General features: G+C 44.1%; 1 protein-coding gene across 1 annotated transcript in view; it reads left to right on the top strand.

The window, feature by feature from the left end:
• The window catches only part of USP43 (ubiquitin specific peptidase 43), a 629,533-nt gene that overhangs the window by 400,518 nt on the left and 202,138 nt on the right, over positions 1 to 26,877 (top strand). The window contains exons 5-6 of the mRNA XM_029600319.1: positions 2,383 to 2,518; positions 3,653 to 3,806. Of these exons, the coding sequence (XP_029456179.1) occupies positions 2,383 to 2,518; positions 3,653 to 3,806 (290 nt within the window). The remainder of the gene's footprint in view (positions 1 to 2,382; positions 2,519 to 3,652; positions 3,807 to 26,877) is intronic.

The raw sequence follows: 26,877 nt of genomic DNA, 5'->3' as shown, positions 1-26,877 counted from the left end.
TGGTGAGTTGTATGGGTAATGCCCTAGTTCTGCTCTGCACCCATTGTTGGGGGTCGAGAGGATTCCTGTGGATGCAGAGTGGATGTTTACATTTAGCCCTTTGATGGTCACATGTTCAGTGTGTCACGCATTGAGAACCATTTGTCAGGTTGAGAACCACTGCCCTACTTATTAATAAGGTCCGCCCACTCAGGCTGCCTAGAGGAGGAGCTGAAAAGTGGTATCCTTGTAGATGATTCATGGGCTACTAGGGACATCTAGTAGCCAACCCGTAGGGGTGCCACAGAAAGAAGCTTTAGAGGAAACCTGAGAAAATGTTTTCTTTTCTGAGAGGATGGGAGATGCCTGGAATAGTCTTTAGAGCATAGTGGTAAGGGAAGGAAGGGGTAACAAGTAGAAGAAATGATGGAGAAAGCCTTAAGTGTTTGCTGAGTTGTATGAAATGTTATATGAACTAAAGAAGAAGTATGGAAGCCAGTGGGCAGAGAGTAATGGTACAATTTCATCAGGTTTCCAAGACGACTGGGGTAACTTGTACCGAGCCGCTATGGTTGCATCTCTAACAGCTGTGGTATGACCGCATCTAGCTTCCAAAAAGACTTGAATTAGATTAATTAACTTCCTGATGCTATCTTTTTATCCTTTACAGCTACTTTCTGTCTTCTGTGAAGGAAGCCTGTAAACTTCTTTTCCAATTCAAACGTAAGGCTTTAAGCCTCCTTTTGCAGCAGTTTCATTAAAATTAATGAATTTGTTAATTGCATTTTATTTTTCAAATGTAATACTAGAGGGATTTATTTAGATTATTTATTTAGGTTTAGCTCACAGCCTTTCATTAGTAGGTCAAGGAGAGACATGAGGGACTGAAAAATCGTAATCCAGTATTGCATTTGCAGTCTCGCCTATAACCTGGGGATTGTTCTATGGATCAGTTTTAAAATATGTGAAAACCATGGCCAAAAAATGGAAATTGGGGAAAATTCTCATACAATTTTCAGGGGCCTCTTAGACATAGGGGGCAATTTTGCATCTGCCCACATACATTTAAAATCAGATACACACATCAGGCTGTACCAGTTTTTAGAAGGAAAGTTTGTGCATACTTTCCCCTCGAAAATTAATCACCAAAAAGCACCTGCTAATTTGTGCACAGATTTATCTGTGAGAAAATTTACGTGCATGCTTTTGAAAATGCAAATGTACATGCGGAAGTGCAAACCGCTCCCCACCTCTGCCCCTGGGAATGTCTCGCTCATTGCGGATAAAATTATGTGCACACAGGCGGGCAATTTTATAAGTTTCCGTGCTTGTTTTGCTTGCGGAACTGCCTTTCTGAAAATTACTTTCATATTGTGTAACTACTGTACAGCGACGTGGAGGACAAGAGTTCAGATTGTTGGCATGAAATAGTTGTAAAGAAGGGATCATGGTATTGCTCTGTCTTTGCTTGGAGTGAGCTGGTCCTGGTTTTTATCTCGTTGAATGCATGGACGTGTTCTTTTCATTTGCCCTAGAACCAAGAAGGTTCCATGCAGAACTGATGGAGGCTGCTCTTCAGCATGTGTGCCCACATGCTTCTTCCCACATGTGGACTCCCACCCCCACCCCCACCACCATAAACGTAATACCCTTGCCACAGTCCTCTTGGACCCGCTGACATGTCCTGAAAATGCAGTGTGGATAGGATACCAAACACAAAAGTCACGAGAACACACACACACACAGAGCAATCTCGTAAGCCTTCTTCCGTATGGAAAGCAGGCTAAAAATAGGACTACATCTCCATGCATGCAATGGGGCCAGAACCCGGACTGTATCATCCTGCCCCTTTTGAGTTGTAGTATGGTCTTGCTATGATGCGTTGTGGGACATAGAGCCAGCTGCAATGGCCTGCATTGTCTGACAGCTTCCCCTACACACCTCTGGGGATTCTGCCTGAGGATTTCTTGCTATAGGGCTTTAGCAGTGCTCAGTATGTTCTAACAGTAAGTAAATGTACTCTGTGGGGCGGATTTTCAGAGCCCTGCTCGCGTAAATCCGCCCAAAACCGGGCGGATTTACGTGAGCAGGGCCCTGCGCGCCGGTAAGCCTATTTTACATATATGGGAACTTGTATGCTTATCTACCCAGGATGATAGAGAACCGAAGAGGAAGACAACAAAAAAATACCTTAGATAAAGAGCCATTTCTTGCACACGCTGAAGCTTTTACAGCTGCCAGCTGAGATATATCCTTAGCAGTATAGACAGGAATAACTGGGATGACCGGATGGGCCACTTGGTCTTTATCTGCCATCATCTACTATGTAGATGTGTATCATTGCCCATGTCAGTTGGACCTCACCATCTTCTTCTCTCCTAATGTGTTCGTCTCTCTCCTCAGAGCCTTGAATGTCACTTTGGTCTTCCAGTCCAAGCATCAGAGGTTCCTTCGGATAGGCCTGGCAGTGCCTCTCTTTGGTGTGGTGGCGATTCTGAGGGAGATGGTGGCCAATGAGGGGAAAATCCCCCCAGATCAGGTGAGATCGGATTCTCAGTGTATTAACTGGGTGCATTCCGTTAGAGCTTATTTTGATTGGATTCTGACGTGCGTGGGCTAAGTGTGTGTGTGTGTGTGTGTGTGTGAAGGGGGGGGGGGGGGGAACAACAAAATAATGGATGGCAGGACTTTTCTAACGAACTTGGACATAAATTCCCCCCATGCTACTGAATGCAAGGACTGCAGGACATTCCATGAAGTCTCTAAGTAGCACATTTAAAACAAATTGTAAAAAAATATTTTTTCACTCAACTTACAATTAAACTGTTCAGTTCATTGTCAGAGGATGGATAGGGTCTGGAGGAAATGTCCGTAGAACATTATTGGCCAGGTAGTCTCCGTTTATCGCTGGGCATATGCAGCATGGAATCTATCTACTGTTTAAGATCCTGCCAGGTACTTGTGACTTGGATTGGCCACTGTTGGAAACAGGATGCTGGGCTTGCTGGACCCTTGGTTTGACCCAGTATGGCATTTCTTATTTTCCTGTTACTGTAATCTCCAAAATAACAAGACTCCTGGTTTCACTGCTTTATATTGTAACCTAGCGATTGGTAACATGTTTGGATGGGCTTGCAAAATATACCCCATGTCTTACGGTTTCCCCCTCAATGTCTTCTGCTGAAGACCGTGCCTTCTCCAGAGAGTGGGGGGTATCGGGAGAGTAAAAAGACTGACAGATCATCAATAAAAATAATAATGCTCCCACCAGAATCCTGATTCCTCCATCTGGCATGACGCTCCACCCAGGCAGCATGACCCACCCATGAATTTTGAAAATCGATCACAGTGCTGCCATTGGGGAAGAAGGAAGGGAGAGAGTAGCGTACTAGGAGAAAGGTGTTGTGGCATGCGTGTTGAGAATTGCCACCCCTGTTCTAACCTCTGCAATGTACTTTAGTCTGCTAATGCCAGTCCCTATCAAAATGCATGTGCTCACTGTATAATCTGCCAGATGCATTTCTATAGTGGAAAGCCTTTTAAGTCCTCTAGCATTATCTATTTTAATCCATGCACAGCACACTTACGGCATGTGTGGTATGTGTGTTGAATGTCATAAATCTGCAGAGGAACGTTCAGTCTCTTCCAGTTGCAATTAATGTATCCGTTGCAGGTGATCCTGGTGGAAGTGTATGCGAATGGATTCCAGCGATCGTTCTCAGATGACGAGGATCTGAATTCCATCGCTGAGAGTGACAGTGTGTATGCCTTCCAGACTCTGGCACCGGTCACGAAAGCAGGGGGTGGTCCTCCTCCTCGCATCTCAGGTAATTTTTTTTGGGAGGGGGGGGCGGGGGGACACTTTTTTTTTATTGCTGCAGAGCAAATCTCAACTGAGGCATCTTTGACGAACCTACCAAGAAAACATCATGCAAAAACACAACAATGTACGCGCATGCGCACACACACACACCCCAAACCCCAAATCCACAGTATTCCAGTGACAAGCAGAGGGCGCCAAAGAAGGCTTCCCTGTAGGCTATAGCTAGCTCATCTACAATATTAATAAAATTCAAATTCATTGATTTTTTTCCCCCTAAAATCAATTCATATAGTCTTAACAAATTATTTACCTGTGTTTTAGTGGGATCCAATTAAAATTTAAGGGCAAAATATGTTGTCCTTTTTTTCAGTCTTTTTAGTATGTTTCAAAAATTTGAAAAATGCTAATACATTTTATATGGGCATCTGCCTGTCTGTCCAAGGAACTGTATCACTCTTTTAGTCAGATGGCCATGTAACTCCTTCCCCCCGTGGACCCAAAGGGCAGAAGAGTAGCAATTGTTGGCATCACAGTAGACTTTTCACTGCCCAAGAAATGTGCTTCAATAAACCCCCACCTCGGTTTATTGATTATACCAAGAGAATTTTCCAGAACAAGATGGCTACATACACATACCAGTTATTCAGCAAATATGAATAAAATCCCCAGTGCTGCCAGTTGTGGGTGCAGTTGAAGGAGAAGATTTTCCTAGCTCAGTCAGGTATCTCCGCACACTCCTTCATGATAAGGCATGGTGGGAGAGAAGAGGGGAGGAGGGGAATAGCATTCAATCAGTCCAGTTGCTAACCCCCTGAGGTGTTCTCTTGAGCAATACATTTCTCCCTGACACATCTTACAGTAAACCAAACCCTTACTTTTACTGTAGAACATGCAGAAGTGTCAGTGTGAAGTTGCTTTAAAGCAACTTTTACTGGAGACGAGTGTTCATGCCCACACATTGGCTTGGCGGAATGATCCTGGCACCTCAGGGGGATGTGGTAACACAGCAGGAGAATCCTGGTGTAGGGCTTATTAGCTGTTTAAAAAAACTGAAAAAAAGCTCCAGGTAGCCATGACTTAAGGCGGACATGACTTGAGCTGTAATCTGCTTCGATAATCACTTAACAAATGAAGTGAGACCTAAATCTAAATAAATAATAAAATAAATCCAAGATCTAGAAGAACCTCTGGGGCATGGTTTGTGGCACTCAAAACGTAACTGGGAGACTGTACCCAAGCAAACGGGGAGCAAGAGCTTAGAGAAGGTTTTGTTTGTGTCAGGTCATTCACTGGGTATTTAAATTCAGTTACAGACTTGCAAGCCCTCGCAAAAGCCAAAAAAAAAAAAGTGGCCCATGGTTAAATTGTGCCTCGGAACTGCAGGATGACAGCAGTAGATATTACAGTATGGCGACTGAAGAAAGAAAAAAAGAGAAGGGAAGTTGGACAGGAGTCTCTGAGAGGCTGAAAAGAGTGTGGTTCTATAACGCAGCATAAATACGGCATGGGAGATGATATTAAGATCAAGGGACTTCTCTGCACTCTGACATGCAAAGGGTTAACTTGTCTGAGGAAAGCTTTACTTGTAATCTGCTGTTCATCACTTCAAAAATGCATATAGGCAGTATTAATCTGCTTGTCCTAAGTAAATTAAAGAGGCTAGTGTTTCAGAATTACTGGTAGCGGCCACGTCACGAGGTAGCCATGTTAATCCATGGGGATGCATAATCAACAAACAATCTGTAAAATGGTACCCTTTTTATTGGACTAATTTAAACCATTTGCAACCAGCTTTAGAGAGCTGTGCTTCTGTTCATGTGTCGGTGTGCAAAACAGCATGGTTGAGGGGAGGACAGCTGAGCCTTTTCAGCAAGCTCTGAGCTGAGCTCTTCTGATCTGACAGGTTTAACTCCTTCCCTGACAAGACTGTGTGTGTTTACTTACACCGTCCCAAGTGCTCTGCGTTAAAAAAAACAAAAAACAAATCTTTGCTGCTGGCTAACCCTTGTATATTGATATATTGACATCTTGATTCGTGACCCAGTTTAAGATTGTCATAAAATGACCTGGCTTATAATTACAAAACCATTTTTAACCAGAGCACAAATTACTGAACCATGATATTCAAATAATTGGCAGGGTTTCTTCTAGTAACCCATTAATTTTACTAATAATGACTCAATTAGATGACAGATGGCATTTTAAAAACATTTAAGCAAACATTAAATCAAGATACGTAATTTGGAATGGCTAATTATATGGAGAGGAATGATCCCCCTTATAATTGCTAATACGTTGAGGGTATTTTTGCTCTAATGATGTGTTAGTACAGGTTAATGAAAGGCCTTGCACTGTTTTTCTATGAGCAGCATAAGCATGTCTGAAAGCTGAGATGACGGCGGTATCTGTAATCGCACTGCATGGTCATGTCATCATCATGCTACAGAGGCATGCTGAGTTAATACACTCAAACTGATGTTCCTATCTCAACCATTCCATATTATGCGTTAGAGAGGAGCACAGTAGTGTATTTTATAACAATTCCATATTTTCTTAGCGCACTACTTTTTTTTTCTATATCTAGATATAGAGGGAAAATATGAATATATTTATTTAATTAATTTTAAATACATCATTAAGAATAACCTTGATACATGAACCAAAGTGAATATTATCAAAACACAAATTGCAAAATAATATACAGAGTAAAGGAAAAACAATCCATAGTATGTATAGATACAATACATATATAATACAAAATAGGAAGGAGCCAAGAATGAAAATCCCAGGTGCAGGAAGCCATAAGAAATATAAAAAAAGAAAACTTTACCTTGGGGCACAGCTCACATATCTAATTGGCAGAAATCAAACCAAATCACCTACTTAGGAAAAATAATATTGGCTGCCCAGTACCGGACACAGAGAGTTACTATTCATAGATACAGTTTAATCAACTTGTAGACCAAGTAGAAAGCTGCAGTGCTGCGCACTAAGAGGGTGATTTTGTAACATTGCATGGAAGCTAGCTGGTAAATATATATATCAGGCCTCATTTTAAAAAGTATTTACATGCTTAAAATTGGGTTTTACACATGTAAATGCACTTTACCAGTGTAAGTGGGCTTTTGAAAATTGCTACAATATATGCCATTGAATTGTCCATAGTTATTCATATGTAAGTGCACGTTACACGCATTAATGACATTTAAAAATTGCTATGATAGTATGTTACATTTACATACATAACTCCTTTGAAAATTCACCTGATAAGGTGTAGTTTTCAAGTGGATATATGTTTATAAGTTAGCTTTGAAAATTATGCCACCAATTCTACCACCACACTTAAACCTGCTATTTAGTGGGTGAAAATATTTTTGAAAAATATACGCACATATGTTTGAATTTTCAAAAGTATGTTTGTAATATTCGAACCTCCTTCCCAGCTTACAAACAAGTTCACGTATTGGGCGGGCACGTTTTTAAAAAAGCCTATTTCTGCAGCTAAAACACTGTTTTACTCACAGAATTGCTTTTGAAAGTTACCCTCTAATACAGAGGGTCTTAACCTTTTTAGGATCACAGACAGCTTGGAGAATCTGATGAGAGCTATGGACCCCTCCGCAAACTAATGCACATAAACACATAACACACATTTTTATTAACGTCTGGTTCATTTTCCCTATGAAACCCATCCATGGATTCCAGGAAGCCCATATTCAGCGCCTCTTATCTGGCTAACTGGCAGTGGCTGAATCTCTGCCTGGCGTCAGCTGCCGCCATGTAGCTGGATAACTTCATAACCAGCTAAATAGTTAAGCTGGCTAAGTGGTGTAACTGGAAGGAGTTCAGAGTTAGCCAGATAAGTTATCCGGCTAATGCTGGCTGCATTAGAGATTCGCCCTAAAGTTAGGTGGACTTTTTGTGGATGTAGATTGTGTTTCAGAATTAGAGGAGCAGGATTTATTTTGTAATTCTGTCTCTTCTCATATAGACTTTAGACTTCATATAGAAGAATAAGGATATTAAATAATTTTAATGATTGTTTTATTGGGAATTTGAAACAGACTGGGGTTTAAAAAAAAAAAAATTGCACAGAAAGACCTATGGATTTTTTCTTGCCGTATCTTTTATAGCCAATTTAATCACAGGGGTGAGAGGGTGTGATATGTATGAATGTCGTTTTGGAATACCCCCTCCATATTTGGCTTGGCCCCCTGCCACTATCCCAAATCCTTCTGTTGAGATGCCATTGCTGGCAATTGAAGCATGATTAAATGTAATATTCTAGGTTTGCTTTTTAAAGGTTTGCGTAGGAGTAAACCAATGTATTTATCATTCCTATTGTACTATAGACCCGTGGAAGGTTGAGGTCATCTCACCGTTGGGGTGGGGGGTGAGGGGGTTGAATATCCCATCTTTATCTGTGGTACATTTATCAAGTATAATGCATCATGTTTTCAGTTTTATTAGGCCTACTGTTTGGACTTCAGTTCCAGAGGAGTTGTCGGATGAACCTAACTATATTCTGTTGCGTCGGAGGTTGACCTTTGGCCCGAGGTGGGGTTGATGCTACCTGCAGGGCAAGCCCTATGGGTCCCCACCGTCGGGAGGCGGAGCTGGTCAGGAGACGGAGGCCGACTGGAGCTTCGCCATTCCCAGCCCGCGTTCCTCGCAGGTTGAGCCCTTGGGTGCCGGGGCTGGCTGGTCTTAGGTGGGCCTCCGTCAGATGACGTCCAGTTGGAGAGGTGGTAGTGAGCCAGGACCCCGAAGAGGTAGCAGGAGGACTGCAGCGGATCCGGACTAGGCAGGGATCCAGAGACCTGAGTGTCAAGAAGGGCCAGGAACAAGAACAAGTGGCGCCTGGGTAGTAGTAGGCCGGAGCCTGAGAAGGCCAAGTCCAGGAAGACACCAGGAGACTAAGGGCATCTGGGCAAGCAGTGGGCGAGGCAAGGTACGGAGGTCAAGTAGAGTGAGGGTCGAAGCCTGAGGTCAGTCCTGAGCGTGGTCTGAAGCGTAGCAGGGATCAAAGCCAGAGATCAGTCCTGAGCGTGGTCCAAAGCGTAGCAAGGGTCAAAGCCAGAGGCCAGTCCAAACTAGAGTAGGAAGGGACCAGGGACGGTCAGGAACAGGAACCAGGTATGAAGTCAGAAACAAGCAATGAGCACATGACAAGCGTGGAGACCTGTTGCCAAGGCAAGGAACTAGTGGCGGGCCCTGCCTATATATAGCAGGGCCCAGTGACATCATCATCCAGGGCCGCGGTTTGGATTCCCACTGTGGTCCTTTTACAAGACAGCAAGGCGCGCACACGCACACCTAGAGAGCCATAGGACACTGGACAGCGGCATCTCCCTGCGGCACACATGGGAAGACCCACCGAGAGCTGGGGAGATCTGCAGAGGAGCCAGAGGCAGCCGAGGAGGCAGGGAAAGCTCAGGAGCATAGGCGGCTGCCTACAGCCACGAGCCAGGACCGGGAGCTGGACGCCGGAGGTGAGTAGGCCCGGTTGCGGGCCTGCCACAGACGGGGCATGCAACGTATTCATTTTAGGAAAAGAGCAAAAACCTGGCTTTTTAGGAATTCCTATGGGGAAGTATTTTGAGGAATTGGATTTGGAATTCACTAAAGTTACTTGGGAAGGGAACTGCTGGAGGACTTATGGGAATCTATGGGAACTATTGGAGGGTTCTTTTGAGCCTGTACATGGGTGCAAGAATGGAGTTAGCAGCTGGGACAAGAGGAGATTCTCATTATCACCTATACAGATCAAGGACACCACATCCCTTCCAAGATTCATATTATATTTTCCTCCTAATACTATACACAGGAATTCATTCCGTCCTGCAGATACCTGCTTCGAGCATTCGATTTGGAAAGGTGGACAAGACTAAGAATCGTAGTGGAGGAGTTCCTGGGGTGGGTGGGGAGTTGGGAAGGAGTTTCAAACGTACATGTATGCTTTTGAAAATTCAGCCGTGTGTGTAAATTTTCTCAAAACATTTCCACCCACTAAATAGCTTCTGTTAGTCTATATTTAGTGAGGTCCATATTCAAAAGCACTTAGCCGGTTAACTCAGAAGTTAGCCAGCTAAATGAATATTTGGGCACTTATCCGGCTAAATTCTAGCCAGCTAACAAGTTAGGTGGCTAGAATGTAGCTGGAGAAGCTAGGGGTGGTCCAGGGGCGTAACTAGGCTAAGTCTGGTTGAACCAAAGAGCTATCCTAAAGTTAGGTGGCTATAGTTAGCCGGCTAACTAAGGCCAGGATTCATCATTCCGTGTGTAATGATGAAGCCTGCGGGGGGGGGGGGGGGTGAAGGAGGGGGCAGGTGGGCGATAGCCCGCAGCAGATCGTACCACGGTGGTGCGATTTCGCTTGCTGCGGTGCGGCCGGCTGCAGGCTGTCGCGGGCATAGCGCCACCTTAAAAGGTGATGCTATTCCCTGTGCTACTGCCGGCGATAATGTTCGAAACATTATCGCCGGCAGCAGTGCTGCCGTTGACGCCTCCCTAACTCCGCCCCTTCCCCTAATTTTAATGTTACCACCATGAAAAGGCCCTAACACACGCGATAAGTCCTTAGAAAATAACCCCCTAAGATAGCCAGCTATATTCAGTAGTGCGGCTGCACTGTTGAATATGCCTCCAAAGTTAACTGGATAAGTTTATCTGGCTAATTTTGCTATCCGGACTGTTTCTGAATATGGACCTCATGGTTTTTTGAGAAGTATTTTTCTGGAATGTAATGATTACCAACAGCCTTTCAGTACTAATTTTTTCTAAAATATGAGCACAACTTTTCACCTAAATTCTTTTTTTTTGGGTGATCTATAAACATTAGCTTTTGTATTTTGGGGTTTTTTTTTTTCATTTTATCCAAATTTCTGTTTTATTGTGCCACTCGTTGACACACTTAGAGGGGCAAAGGACTGACCCAGCTGCCAGTCTTATGTCCTCTTCTTCTCTGGAAGAAGTCCACAGTCAGATAAGACAAAGCAGCCCCCATGTTTATGTTCACAGCCAAACTGTGAGAGCAATCTGTGTGGGAGCCCAGGCATTCCTGTAACTGCTCCCGTGGCTGGGAGGTGAGAGATGCAGTGAGGCAGGACTTAATCAGAGTCGCTCTTCCAGATTTAGTATGGGACGAAAGAAAATAGGCTCTCAAGGTAGTGGCCCCCAAATAGATTTATTTTGCGCATGAACCTCAGCACTGTTCCTCCAAGCTGCGAGGGGGGCCTGCCACCTGCAATCCAACCGTGGGGCATGCTGCGGCCTTCCTGCAGTTTGACGTGTGCCAGGTGAGCAGATGCTGTAGGAATTCTGTGGAATCTGCCTCTCCCATGCACTCAAAGAGAGAGGGCTGCAACAGGTCCCATGGCTAGAACAGGGTGGTGGACTCCTGCGCAGCATAGAGGGAGCACTGATCTTAAGCCAGGTCTGCTTGTCTTGATTAGATTGTAAGCTCTACTGAAAAGGCACTGTCTCTTACGTGGTTTTGCACAGTGCTGCCTATGATGAATAGCGCTATAGTAGTGATTAGTCATAGTAGTAAGCCAGGTATGCGGAGTATAAACTCAGTTTCTCAAATGTACCGACAATGGTCTCCTTAATACTTGCATTGTGCTAAAGAGACCTTCCTTTTGGATCTGATAGGGTGTAATACATACAGTCAACATATCAAGATGCACTTGGAAGTTCTTTTTAATCAGGCTATTGGGACTATTTTTGTATCTTTCTGCCACATTTTCTTGGTCTCTACATCTCTTGGTTCTTGATAATCTTCTCTTTTTTTACGTGTAGCACCGGCTTGGCACTGATACTTCTGTTAATAATGCTATTATGTGTTTTTCTCCTTTTTTTCTCCGGTTTTCTAGCACTGAACTTGTTATTGGTTGGAATGGGAATGTCCCAGGGGATCATTCTCTGCTCCCTGTGGGGTTGACACTCTTGCAATATTCTTAAAAAGATCGGAATCACTACAATTGGTCTGGAGTGGACAGCCCATTAAGACACAGTTTTCAGACTGCTTTGGGGTAGTTTTTATATGTGCATGTCGTTCCAAATTTCTAAGGGAAAAGACTTGCATAGTTTCTTTTTTTAAAATTGCTGCAAGCACAAAGTGCCTGCAGACTTCTGCAGCTTCTTTTAATGAGGGTAGAATTTTGATGGAAAATGACACAGGTAGACGAGAAGCATCAATCTACGTGCATTGGGGGTAATTTTCAAAAGGATTTACACATGTAAATGCTTCCCCTGTGTAAATTACTGGCGGGTCTAGGGATTTCATTCTTCTTGTATGCTGATGACATACAGTTTTACATTCCACTTTACAAATCGTTTGAACAGACAGAGTCGACACTGTCAGACTATATGAAAGCAAGTCCTGTCTCAACGTAAACTAACATTAAACCTCAATAAGACTGAAATAATTTGGCTAAGGAGAAATTCATCTATAGTTAAACCACTGGTTCTGGACTTGGGGACTTTTCAAAATACCCCCTCAAATCAATTACATGATTTAGGGATCTAGTTAGATGAAAATCTTACTATGAAAAAGCACATCAATAAATTAGCCAATATAGCTTATGCCAAGTTGCGTATATTACAACAGCTGAAACCTTTATTAACTTTCGAGGATTTTCGGACAGTATTGCACACTCCTATTTTCTCAAACCTAGATTACCTTAACTGTCTATTACTGGGTCTTCCCGCATGTCTTTTAAAACCCTTACAATAATTACAAAACGCCTCAGCTAGACTCTTATTAGGAGCTAAGGAATTTGATCACATTGCACCCACTGATTTCACTGCACTGGCTACTAGTACAGTCTCGAATATATTATAAAGTATTATCGTTAATATTCAAAATAATTCATTCTTGTGATTCTGGCCTGATAGGTGTGAAATTACAACTACGCACACCTCAGCGAGCACTAAGATCCCAAAATAGAGGATTTCTGGTTGTTCCAACAATACAGTACGCACACCTGACCCCAGTAAGGGACTGTGTGTTTTCTATAGCAGGTCCAAAGCTTTGGAATTCACTACCCGAGATGGTACGTCTGATACTAGATAGAAAGAGATTTAAATGTGAACTAAAAACGTGACTATTTAAAAATGCATATAATCTTACTTAAAATCAACAGTGTAAGAGAGCAACTGTATCAAGAAGGACGAGGGTTTAATTTGAAACATGAGGAATAAATTGTGAGAAGAGAGCGAGGTAATTTCAATACTAAGAATAATGAGATCTCTTTGGACTGGAAGCAAGTAGGACAGATGCAATGAAACATGAATTAGAATGTACTGATTGCTAAGATGAATTAGCTGTTATATGTTTTATTTTATGTATTAGCTAGCAGAATAATTTGTACTGGAGATTTCACTATCGCGTAGATTTTCGAAGGTGTGTGTACACGCGCATGTTATAAAATCGTAGGGCCGTGTGCACATGCATGCTGGATTTTGTAATCCATGCGTGCAAGGGGGGAGTACAGTTCTGCAAATTTCACGCAGCAATGCATTCCGGACTTCCCTAGTTCCCTACCACCTACTCTAACCTCTCTTCCCCTTCCCCTCTCCTCTCCACCCCCTAAATGTAACGTACCTTCCTTTTTTTTGTTTGTTTTTTAAGTTGCTGCTCCTCTGGAGCAGAAGCAACTTGCGCTCGCTCGCTACTGCTGGCGCGTGCTTCCCCGGCACAACGGCAAATGGCCATTGTTCCGGCCGCCTTCAGCCCAGCTCCTCCCCAACCCCTGGACCACCCCCTTTACAGGCCCCAGCACTTAATCGCAAACTGGGGTATACGTGCATGGCTGGGCCTGTTTGAAAATCGGCCCGGTGCACGTAATGCCCGGCCATGCGCGTAAGCCCCGGGATTTACGTGCAGGGGCCGATTTAAAATCTACCCATAGATGTGTTAATTCTGTTCTAAAATCATGAATGTTATTTTGTCAACCGTTTTGATCTTGATATGGAACGATGGTATATAAACAGCCACATTTTCGAAGCCCGGCATGTATAAAATCCTGGGGATGCACGCTGTGGCCGGGCCTTGCGCGCACTGAGCGCATTAAAAAATGGCCCAGCCACGCGCATATCTCCCGATACGTGCAGAAGTGCCAGGCTTGATGAAAGGAGTGGGCGGGGGGGGGGGGGGGGGCAGAAGTCAGCTGGGACAGCGGCCATTAGTCCCTGTCCCGGGAAGTGCACGCTGGCAACCGGCTGGTGTGCAGAACTTACACCTGCTCGGAGGAGCCGGTAAGTTTTAAAACAAAAAATTCTAGCGTAGATAGAATTAGTTTAGGGGTCGGGGAGGAGAGGGGAAAAAGGAGGAAGGGTAGGTAGGGGTATAGGAAAGTTCCCTCCCAGTTCGTTCCTTAATTGGAGCAGACTGGGAGGGAACTGGGAAAGGCCTACTTGCAAATTGTGTATCGTGGACCCTTTTGAAAGTTGGGCTCTCTATTTTCATTAACCTTGTTAAGTGTCACCTAACGTTCAGTCCTCTCTCCTCCTACCTCCTGCACCTGTGCATACACTTATGGCTGCCTATTCGGTTAACTCACTTTCTTCCTTAGAAACCTTCCACAGTTCTCCCCATGGACTTTTCAAGAACTTAATTAGATCTAATGGCCAGCAGAAGGCCCTATATAACAAACCCTATCAATAATGTATGATGTCTAATGTATCCCATATTATCTTTTTTTTTTTTAAATGGAGTAACAGGACGGTGTGAGTATTGGCTACCTCCTAAGTATCGTTATCCTGTAAAATGCATGGGGGAAAATCCATTTATCTGCACATCTGGGAATTTATGGGTTTGGCTCACCCCAAGATTAGCAGAGAGAAGAAGAAAGGGGGGAGGCCAGAGGATTAAGGGAAGTAATTCGCTCAGCATGTAGCAGGATATATGATAATGCCCACAGCCGGGGCAAGAGTATTTGACGTCCCAACTTACCAACTGGGTGGCAGCTCCAGCACACACCGCTCCCTTCTTTGGCAGTATTAGCTCTCCCCCTCCAGGCTTTATGCTGGTGAGATTTTGCCGCCCCCAAAATTTTGGTGCACTAGGCGACCGCCTAGTTTGCCTAATGGAAACATTGGCCCTGATAATGCCAGAAATGTTAAAGCGTTCCTGTGATCAATTAAACAACAAGATCCAGGGGTGGCAAAAAAAAAACGCCTTTATGGACCTCGGACCGTGGCCGCTGCTCCTCTCTCTCCTCTTTCCTCCCACCATTGCGGGCTCTCTTTGTGCCTCGACTCCCCCCCCCCCCCCCCTCGCCTCCAAATTAGTGAGGCAGCTCTGAGCCACACTCTCTACTGCCTTGGACATGGGAACTGTGAGCTAGCAGTGCTCATAGTCCCTGTGGCAGCCCTGTCTTCTACTTCGCAGGCTTCCTGCTGTAAACAGAAGCCTGCACAGGACAAGGGAGAGGCAGGGTCATGCTTGGCACTCCAGCCTCGCAGGGCTGGATCGGGACTCCTCCTCCTCCTCCTTGCAGCAGCACAGGCTGATACTCCTCCTCAGCTCCTTCCCTCTTTTGTTCTATCTTTTCTCCCTTCCCCCACCCCGATGCAGTGCAATCAGTCAGCTCACATTTTCTTTACTCACATGGTGAAAACTGAGTTAACTCTCAACGCAATGAGCCAACTTGGGAGTATTAAAAAAAAGGTGCACTAACCCAAAAACATGCATGGGAAGACACGCTAAGCCCACATAAAACACAATTTGTTCACGTAGGAAAAAATGTGCATACAAATCATCATATTCTCTGCTCGTAAAGCATGCTTTGTTAGACCCGACCCTTAAAATCCCACTGATCTGCTTAGATTTTTTTTTGTTTTATTACTTGCCTGCCATCCATAGCAGAAGTAAAGTTATGCTGCAGGGGACTCCGGCGCACGTCGGATTACGTAAGTATTTACGCGCTTATTTCAGGTTAAAATCCCGGAACACCCGTGCCCTGCCCAGACCACGCCCATTCCTCACCCCTTTTTTGGAAACTTGCATCGGTGAATGCAGCGGTATTTACATACCTATCCAGGTGGCTTTTAAAAAATCTGCTTGGCGCGCACGGGCCCGACCTATTCGCGCATCCTCTAATTTCGGTGTGCGTCGGGATTTTACAATTCACCTTAAAACTAGATTTTTGCGCAAATTGTATTTTATGCATATAAATTCTGAATGCAGGACCCTCACACTAGGAACTTTGGGTTCAGCCCCATGGATTGACAGCCCAAGTAATTTTATTCCACCTCTGATCAGGAATTAAATTTCCAGCGTAAGAAACTATGAGTTAAGCCTCTGCACCTCCCTCTGTCACACAGAGTAATGGCTAATGCCTTCCTTGACATGGGATTTAAATTAAGGAGCGCCAGTTTGTGCGCACCGTTTTAATGGTGGTTTGAATGCACATTTTTTTGTGTACAAAACGTCTTACTGCATTGAGAGTAAAGTCTGCACACTGCATTGAGAGTAAAGTCTGCACACAAAAAATGTGTGCACATTTGCGGGTAAATCTGTGTGCACAGCCCAGTGTTAAAGATCTGGAGACTTCATAAGGAGCAGGTGTAGACAATATCTTGGAAAACGACACACATCATGGATAACTTTTAAACTTGTTCACATTATTGCAAGTGTGCACGCAAATGGGCGCGCAGCAATTTATCCTAATATTTTATAAACTGCATAGTGTGAGCTGCGCAGTTTATAAAATACCAGGTACTTAGTCTCCGAAAGTACGAGCATATGTTTCAGAATGCATGTATATTTCTACTGCAGTGGAAGTGCTGAATTTTCCTACCTATTTTATAAACATATGCATGTATATTTTAGGTGAGTCACGTTAGCAGTAAGTCCTGGGTAATTCTTGATATAGAGAGAATACAGTTAGGGAAGCAAAATTATGGGACGATCCATTCAACGCAACCTCTCTTTAAGAGTGCTGGAGTGGCCATCCCCCTTCTGTGAGGTTTATAAGCAGCTTTCTACAGAGAGCTCTGGGGGGGAGGGGGCTGTAGTATTAGTTGAGAGCTTTGGAGGAGGTTGGAGGGTTTTGCACCGAGTTAGGATTTTTGGCCTACTTGGATCAGGTCGGGGACTTCATTCTTGTGGCCCACTCCATAGGTGGAGGGTGGTTGTCCCGGGTTATTTTTGGGATTTTACCTAATGTTGTACGAGGACTGTGAGACCCCAGGGTGTTGCTTGGGGAGAGGTGTTGGGGAAGCCTCTCTGTTTGGGGACCCTGGATAGGGAAGTCCTGCCCTGCTGCGAGCTGTCCAGGAAACAGAGCTATGGTGGTGACCTGCTGCAGCGTCTTCTGGAATTTGATCTGATTTAGGGAAGACAGATTTTGGTTGCTGATCAGGAGGAAGCTTTTTGCCCCTTTTCCTGCCTGGGATCTAGTACATCTGGAGCTTCCCGCTCCCCAGTGGATCCATGAGATCCTGAGAAAAGACAGAGATGCAGGAAAGAATACCTGCTTAACTGTTAGTGAGTGCAAGTTTAAGAGCTTGGAGAACCCCCATCTGGAGTCTTCACACCCTTGGGAGATAGCGGATTGGACTTCTCTGTGCATGACTGTTTTGCAAGTTTTACCAGTTTTGAGGGGTTTTTCTCCTTTTCCACAGAGGAATACCCTGCCCATCGAGGGGTCCCACTTATCCAAACATTGGAGGGTGGCCATTCCCCTTTTCTGGTATTTGACACCTGTGCAAAGATTGAGGGAAGAGACTATAATGAAGAGCCCCAGTGGTGCTGAGAACTCTATTAATTATCCCATTTACCTCTTCTGACTCACCTCAGTAAAGAGGTTTATTTTGGACGCAAACAAAGAAGTTTCTAGTGTTTTATCTGGCACAGTGAACCGAAGGAAGAGAATACCCCTCTCCCAGGTATACATAGTTGAGAGACAAGGTACCCTTAGCACTCTGGACCCTGAAAGGGTGACCTTACCCCTCACCCAGACAAGGATCCAGACCCTGGGGAAAGGAGACTGTGATTTAAAAGCGAGCCCGGAGTGATTCCAGCCCCTGAGAGACTTTAAAACTTTTATGGCCCCCACCAAAGTGTTGCCAGCTCCTGAAGGTGGGGTTACAAGCACATAAAAAAAGTAGAACATGTATGCATAAAGCCAGGTATTTTATAACGTACACGCGTATAAATACTTTCTTGCATGTATATGTTAGGATTCGTGGGTTTCGTGGACCCTTGGCCTGAGGTGAGAGTTGATACCACCTGCGGAGAGGATCCCCACAGGTCCTCACCATCGGGAGGCGAGGTCAGGTGCAGCAGGAGATGTAGTAGTGTATAGAGGAACAGAGCGTCCCACGTCGTAGCCACGTGATCGCAGGAGCTTGTAGAGAGACTTCTGTGGGGGATCCCGAGGAGCAGGATAAGAGACACAGTAGAGAGGGAACCCACAGTATACAGGCTGAGCTGGAGATACAGGCAAATGCCAGAGCAGGGACCTCCGAGAGAGCAGTGCTAGGCAGGCCTCGAGGAGTGGGGAGCGCGAGGCAAGAAGTTCAGGAGGTATGCCACAGAGACAGTCCAGAGGAGCGGGGCTGCGTTGCGAAGGAGGCTCTGGTGTGATGACGTAGGCTGTCCCGCGGAGCGGGGAAGCCCGAGGCGAATCTCTGAGTAATGACGTAAGCAACCCCGAGGAGCGGGGCTGCGCACGATGGAACCTTTGGTAGAGGAACGGAGACACTACCCAAGAAGCGTGGAGGTGCAAAGCACAGGCACCGTCACTGGTGTAGAACGTAGGCACTGCCCTGAGGAGCAGGGAAGCACAGGCACCGTCACTGGTGTGAAACGTAGGCGCTGCCCCGAGGAGCAAGGAAGCACACAGTACAGGCACTAGCGTAGGCACTGCCCCAAGGTGTGAGGGAGCACAGAGTCGAGTCTCCAAAGTAGTAAGGCAGTTCTGGAAGGCAACCCCGAGGAGCAGGGAGGCCGGCAGGCAGGACCTCTGGAACGCGCAGGGCTAGCCTGAGGAGCGGGGAAAGCCTGGAGACAAGGTCCAACTGGAGCACAAGCAGGCCCCCGAGGAGCGGGTACCCGAGCCAGAGTCCAAAGTCGCAGGTAGATCCGAGACAGGAACCACGGGTCTGAGGAGACAAGAACAAGCACCAGTAGCGAAGGAACTCGTTGCCAAGTCAGCTAGCAAGGGGCGAAGGCAGTGCTTAAGAATTCCAACCTTGTGATGTCATCAGTCGGGGACACCCCTGAGTTTCCCGCCATAGAGTCTTCAAAGGAAGATCCGGTGGCGAGCGCACATGCGCGTGCCTAGGAAGGCCCAGAGTCGGCGTGGATGGCAGCGGCGTTCTGACCGCCACGGGGAGCCTTGGGAGATTGGAGGAATGCGGCGGTATCGGCTAGCCCCAGCCGTGAGCATGCCCGGAGAGGAGAGAAGGGCAGCACATGACGTGAGTTGAATCGGTCGCAGCCGTCTGCGACCGACGGTCATAACAGTATATTTGAAATCACCAGTCCGCCGATACCTCTTACAGTTCATCCAGTCTGTCTCCAGTTCACCTAGACCCTCCAGCACTTCAGCCTGAGCCCCCAAAGTTCACCCAGACCTCCAACCCAAAAATTGCAGACAAGTCTGATATCACTTGCACTAGTTAATTAGCAGGTGTAAATTTGCATAAATAAGTTAGATAATTTAGATGTGAATATCTCTTATAAAATAGAATTTTCCATGTGTACCTCTTTACCCCGCCCTGGAACGCCCATAATCTGCCCCTTTTTTGTGCCAGTAAATGTTCATAAAACCATGTACATGAAACCAAAAATATGCACATACTTTTGATGTTTATAAAATAGCATCTATGCTAACACAGGCTACTTACTTGCATATATGATAATTTTTTACACTGAAGCCAGTTGAAAATTTACTCACTTGATTCTATAATTTTTTATTTTAAAGTGTATTGAGCATCTATAGTACAAAAATACATTTGACAGTACAGAAAATGCATGTAAATATTACATATCTGTCATGTTTCCATGTAGCTAAAATGCATATGAGTCATACATAGTCATATAATCTATGGACTGATAAAATCTTGCACACTAGGTTCACTCTGACCCCCGAACAGTCATAACTAGCATTTGATACATCTATGTTTACCAACAGTTTGAAACTTTTTTGAAACCCTATTTATCCCCATTAACATTGTAACCTTCATATTTGTTGTAAACCGTTATGATGGATTTATAATTATGAATCTGAACGACGGTATATAAAACCCGATAAATAAATAAATAAATGAAGTTATTTCATTTTTGTCTGAAGACTGTTCAGGTACAGTCATGTCATTCTTTAATTACCAATTTAGTGTGATATGCTTCATGGTATCCTGTGGCAAACTGCATTACAACCAAGGTAAATAGAAGTCACTGATCTCTGGTCACATTAAATCATATCACATCAACCCTGCCACAAAATGTCTGTAGTGTCTTGTAATGAAGAATTTATGAACATTATAGGCAATAAATCCCATGATCCAATCATCCCAATGATAGAGTTCACCATCAAAGTGACCCAGAGAGAGGACACTTCCGTGGCTGAATGACATGGATATGTTATTAATAAATATTCCTACAGTCAGAGATGCTGAAAATTAGATCCACCTCAAATCAGTGTTGTAGGTGGTGTATGTTATGGTTAAACAAATCTATCTCCTAAAATATTTTGCAGTAACAAGTGATCTTGACCAGTAGGAGGCGTACTAGTATCCCTGAGAAAATTCCAAGGACTTCTGGAAATAGAGGGAGAGCTTCTACTAGTGCTCTGCCCTGAGGGAGAGTGCTGATCTGCTTTTTGACAGGAAGAATGCCAGAAGAAACTGAGGCAGTGTGGGGATGCAGCATGAGCCCATAAACCCCATCTTTTGTACAGGACCCTTTTGCCATCTGAAACCGGGCTTGCCCCAGAAGAGACTGGACCAGTTTTACCAGTGCCTTGGGCCACACTTCCATGATATCCGTGAGTAGACTCCATTTGAGAAACATCATCCTTGATCAGCATTTAATCATGCTGCAAGGGCGGAGTGTGACAAGCCCTAATGCTTTGGCCTGACAGTAACACTCTGCTAGAACTTATCACATGAGCTGGACACCGATAGAATATCTTCTGCTCCAACAAAAGAATATCCCTTGTGACCTGTCCAAAACTTTTAACTAAACCCATTGGGAAGTCCGCCCCAAGATCCAATGAACCCAGCACCCTGTCTCTGACAGCAGCCAATCCAGGTCACAAGTACCTGGCAGATCCCATAAATCAGTTTAATTCCTGTTACTCACTCCCAAGGATAATAATTGCTGTCTTTAGTCTACCTGGCTAATAATGTGTTAAGGAGTTTTTCTCTAGGAACTCATCCAAACCTCTTTTAAACTCTGCTATGCTAGATGCCTTGATAAAGTCCTCTGGCAACTGATTCCTTGGCTTGACAGTGTGTGAGTGAAAAAGTACAGGGAGATTCACTCGAAAGAGGCCCCATATTTTGTTGTAACGTCCATTAGGATGAAGCAATCTGAACCAAAAAAATACGTTACATACCTTGACATTTGTGTAATCTTTTGCATTACATGCGATGCTGGAAGTGATCGCCGTTTTCCGCGGCGCTTCATGTTCCTGAACGTGTCTGTGAGCATATCGGGGGGAAATAGCAGCAATTTTACGTTGGATGTTTTCCTTCAAATCTACCACAGTGCAAGGCTTGTTCCGATAGACTTTTCCTTTGAACATACCCCAAAGGAAGAAGTCTGGTGGTGTCCAAAGCCCCTTTGAAATTACCCTGTTGCCGAAAAAGGACTCAATTTCTGCCATGCTCTTTGCCGATGTGTGACACGTTGCTCCATCTCGCAAATGGAGATTAAAAGTCGCGACGGCTGTCTGGCGCCTACCTCATCGCTCTGACGTGGGGGCATCCTGGCTTGTTCGAAGCCCCATATACTGAGGAGCACATTGCACATTGTTTCGTTCAGATTGCTTAGTCCTAGTGAGAGTTCTTACAGAATATTCAGGTCCTCTTTCAAGTGAATCTCCTTGTACTTTCTATGATCTGTTTTGAACAGGTGGAAAGAAGAAGATCCTTGCTCAGCACCAAGGCATACTATCTTGTCTCAGTCGGAAAATTTTTATCTAAAAAATAAATTGCAAATCTTTGACAACTCCTATGTTTTGTATAGTGCATTGTTTGTTTAACAAACTGGCAGTGCAAATAAACATTTCCATGGTCTACTATGGAAAGAACCCCATGCCTGTGCCTGTGCCTGTGCTCATGCCTAGCTATAGCAGTACAGACTGCATGACCTAGTATAGACTTATTCATCCTACATGGTGCAAATGACACAATTTATTTATTTCTTTATTTGTTAGATGCCGGGTGATGAGCTCTAGGTGTCTTACAATGCAAGCATTCATAATAAATACATAAAAGAAACCATACAAATACAATTATCAAAGTTAAAATAATATAATCAAATAAAAAACAGGTTAAAAAAATCACAAAACCATAAAAAATAAAAGTCTTATTCAGAAAAAAAGATCTTTAACATGGTTTTAAAAGTTTTTGCACATGTTGCAAGATGCATATCAGGAGGCACTTTGTTGGGGTATGTACCCATAGAAATAGAAAACGACGTCAGATAAAGACGGCAAGGCCTTTTAATCTGCCATTTTTGCCGCCTTGTTGCAGTACCAGTACACACTGTACTTTATCTCTCACTTTACCCTTGCTTTCCTGCAGCCAAGGATCTCCTGTACTTATTCTGTGCATTTTTTCAAAACATTTTTTTCATCTGGAGGTTTCCTCTTGCCTTTTTGGGCTTCTCTTCAGTTGGAACCAGCCTTTATTGGGCTAAAACAAGAGCCTTCATTTCTCACTACCTGTGGATTTCCTCCACCCACACCAAACCCAGCCCTTGCAGGGATGGTCCTTAGTCAGGGGCCACAACTAAGCCAGTATGTGTACGCCAAAATGTCCAGCCAGTAGGTGGTAGCACTGAGCAATGGCTGAGGCTCCCCCCCCCCCCCAAAGGGCTGTGAACGCTAACTCTGCAGCACCATCAGGCCAAGCCAGCCCAGGCAATAGACCTGTCTCTGGAATCAAACACAGGTCCTTCTCATGGCAGCACATAACACTACTGCTGAGCTATCTGGCCAGCCCCATCCTGTGCCATTCTATTTTGAAATTTAATATCAGTTACACCGAAAATACTTTAGGCAAAATTAGTTACATGTACAGAATTTATACAAACAGATTAAAAAAAAAACAACCCCCAGGAATAAAAATCCATGAACTGATCTCCGACACGGGATGGGAGGGAGGAGATATCCGACTGAAGTCCAGCACAGGTGGGGGTGGAAGAAAAGATATAGCAGATGGATAGGCTGAAATAGTAACATCTGTGTTTTCTGGAATTTCATTACTATTTTTGAATCCATCACCCACTCTGTGAAAAAGTATTTCCTTCTGTTGAATGATGTGCTAGACAGGCGGGGGGGGGGGGGGGGAGGGCACTCAGAAGCCCCCGCTATTAAATTATTTTGCGCTAACCAAAAGTGTCTCACCGTGCCTGGCAGAGCTGACGAGAGCCTCTTGATCAGACGTTGACAGCATCTCTCAGCTGGTGCTTCTCCCCAGTCTACCCCGTAGTCTGCCTGAGAGTCCTGCACAGAACCAGCTAAACAGAGTGGAGCGAGTATCTTGTGTGCTGTGAGATTCAGTAGTTCTTTCTTAAAATCAAATTAGATTTCCTTTTTTTTTGTTGGCTTAGTAGTGACAAGATAGAGCTTATTTATCGAGCATATGGACTGGGAAACTGGTTACAGGGGCAAACTATGCTTTTTAAAAAGTATATTTCTGAAAGCAGTAATAAATAGGATTAGATTTAGATATAATTAGATTTAATTACTTGCCTTTTCCAAATCCGAGTTCTAAGTGAGTTACAGTTCAGGTGCAGTAGTCATTTCCCTGCCCAAGAGGGTTTGCAATCTGATTCATAAGACCCTTTTCTGTCAAAATGGTCTCCACTTTGGATTTCATAAGGAATACAAATGCAGCCACCGCTGGGGTAGATGGCCTGATATTACATTTTTGGCACCTCTTTCTAAAAATGAGAGAGCAGGAATAATCGTTACTCAATTAAAGTAAGGAAAACTAAGGTTGTGGAGGATTCATTGGCTTCCCTTATTCTCACAGGGGTCAACTTTCCAAAAATGCTCAGCACTTCTTATACCCACTACTAATCAACAAATATGTTAAGGGTCAACTACCTTATTTAAATCACATTAAAAATGTGTAAAAGTGGACGGTGGTGGTTTCAGATAGATATTGTGTACAGGTACCTGCCTCAGGTTTCCCCAAGATATAATTCAATATAATCATTTACCAGCCTCCAGCTAAGTAGTTAGCCAGATAGTGAATGGGCCAGCAGTGGGCATAACTGGGTGGTGCTACTTATCTAGCTAAGGAGTGCATAAGTTAGACTTGCTCCATAGCAGGTCTAAACTTAGCCAGATCAGACTTATCTGGCTAAGCAGTGAAAAATACAGGGATTTTCAACAGCACAGTCCTGTTTATGATAGCCAGATAAGTCTTATCTGTCTAACTTATTTAGCCGGTTATGTCTGAATATTGACCTCTAGGCGCTCAGTTTTTTCCCTGCCCTAGCTTCACCTCCCATAGCTGTCCAATTTTTAGCCACTCAGCCCTGGTCAGTTTTCAAAGGGGCCAATTTAGGTCCCTAACTCCTGAAATGAGGTGCATAAATCTTTTTTAAAATCTGCTTTATATTATCAGGCACAAGCTCAGAATTCAGATCCCACAAGTTATTCTGATTTCCAGGTCAAAGCCCTCACCATGGGTCCGTGCTGTCTCGCCACATACTTATTTGTTCCAAATTATAGAACAGATGTCACATATCTGAGGTTTCTAATCATCATTATTCAGGATCCATGGAAAAGCTGTGACAAAAAAAAAATCAGATCATGGCCACATCAGAAAAATGAACCATCAGTCACTGGTGTACTTGACCCTCCTGCATTTGAAAGAGCATTCTCATATTTTTTGGGGGTTAGAAGATGAAAGGTGGATATTTCTGACATGCTCCTCATCCTCGCCGTACCTGCTCCAAAATGTGTCACAAAATGACTTTGAAAGGTGGATGCCTTATTTCAGTCTTTCTGTCCGTCCAGCTGTTCACACCCGATTATTCCGCTGGTGTCCTGTGCTATCATTCTTTCACCCACTTTTTACTCTTCCAAGACTCAATTTATTGGATCCAGTCTTTAGAGAAGGTTTAACTAAGGCTGGAGTTCACTTTTACCAAATCATACATATTAACTTGGCTCTTAGCAAAATCTCATGAATACACATTTGTATTTAAGGAACCCCCATCCATACTTTATTTATTTATTTTACAACTTTTCTATTCCGACATTCGTGGGTACATCATATTGGTTTACAATGAACTAAGAGAAAAACATCATTTCAGTTTACAATGAATTAGGGGGAAATACAGCGCACGGGGGGGGGGGGGGGGGGGGGGGGGGACACAGCAAGGGGGGGATAAACAAGGCAAATGGCATAAGGGGAGGGAGATTCAATGGGTGCAAATAACAAGAAATGTTAAGAATATAATATGGATCATAATGGGAACAGAATAAAAGCTAACACAGGGATAACATAAAATAACATAATAGGAACAGAATAAAACCTAACAGAGGTAACCTAAAATAATGATAATAATTAACACAATTATGATAAGATTGTGGAGATGTCGAGAAGGAGGAATAGAAGACCTATGCTGGGAATGTCTGTTAAGAGCCAGGTCTTGAGCTTTTTCCTAAATTTGTACTGGCAGGGCTCAGTGCAGAGTTTGGTGGGGAGAGCATTCCAATGGGTGGGACCTGCAACAGAAAGAGCTCGCTCTCTCGTGGTGGTAAGATGAGCATTCTTGAGGGAGGGGGTGTGGAGGGCAGCTTTGTGGGTTATTCTAGTGGGGCGGTTGTGGAGGATGAAACGCAGCCAATTGGAATGTATAAAGTTTTGTGGATAATGGTGAGCGTTTTGAAGAGGATACTTGAGGGTATAGGGAGCCAGTGGAGTCCTTTGAGGACAGGTGTTATATGGTCGGATTTGCTGGTGTTAGTGAGGGTTCTAGCTACTGCATTCTGTAGCATTTGAAGTGGTTTGAGTGGCATATGGGAGGCCCAGGAGTAAGGAATTTCAATAGTCCAGTTTTGGGCAGATGGTTGCTTGATGACAGTGCGGAGGTCATGTGCATAGAGTAGGGGTTTGAGTTTCTTCATAACATGGAGCTTGTAGAAGCCTTCTTTTAGAACAGTGCTGATATGCTTTTTGAAATTCAGTTGATGGTCAATCATGACACCAAGGTCACGTACAAAAGGCTGCGTGGAAGTCGAATTGGACAAGGGGATGCTTGAAAGGGCTAGCCTAGGATTCTGTGGGTTTAGAAATGGTTTCTTCTTTGCACAATGTTCCTAATTTTTCTTAGCACCAGTACTAATATTTTATAGCAAATATAGTGAAAAATGACTTTACAAGGACTTTGCATTCACATAAATTTCACTATGGTGATCCGCAGTTTTTATAGTAGAAGGAAAAATGTTGATATAGTTTGATAGAAAATGAGGGCCCTGGTTGCTGATGTACTGGGTCTGAACACATTTTTCCTTCATTCCCCCTGCTTCAACGGCAGGGTGAATGAAGAAAAGTGGATTTATATTCAGACAACAACCAACAATGACTGAATTGCACAGGCTGGGTAAACAAATAAGCATGGGAGTGGCATGCTTATTGAGGCAGTTACTACCCCTAACCAATCAAGCTAGATTTCACTTAGATGCAGCTCCAGCACTGCTCTCTACATTAATGGCGGGGGTGGAAGGGAATTGGAACCAAAAGGTTACTAAGGGTCAAAGAATAACAGTTAAGTATGAGAAAAAAACAAGTGTGAAAGCTTGCTGGGCAGACTGGGTGGGCTGTTTGGTATTCTTCTGCCATCATTTCTATGTTTCTGTGTTTAAAAGCTG

The sequence above is a fragment of the Rhinatrema bivittatum genome, chromosome 4 (assembly GCF_901001135.1).
Source record: "Rhinatrema bivittatum chromosome 4, aRhiBiv1.1, whole genome shotgun sequence".
Taxonomy (NCBI): domain Eukaryota; kingdom Metazoa; phylum Chordata; class Amphibia; order Gymnophiona; family Rhinatrematidae; genus Rhinatrema; species Rhinatrema bivittatum.
Note: the sequence above shows the minus strand (reverse complement) of the source record. Positions and strands in the feature narration are given on the sequence as shown.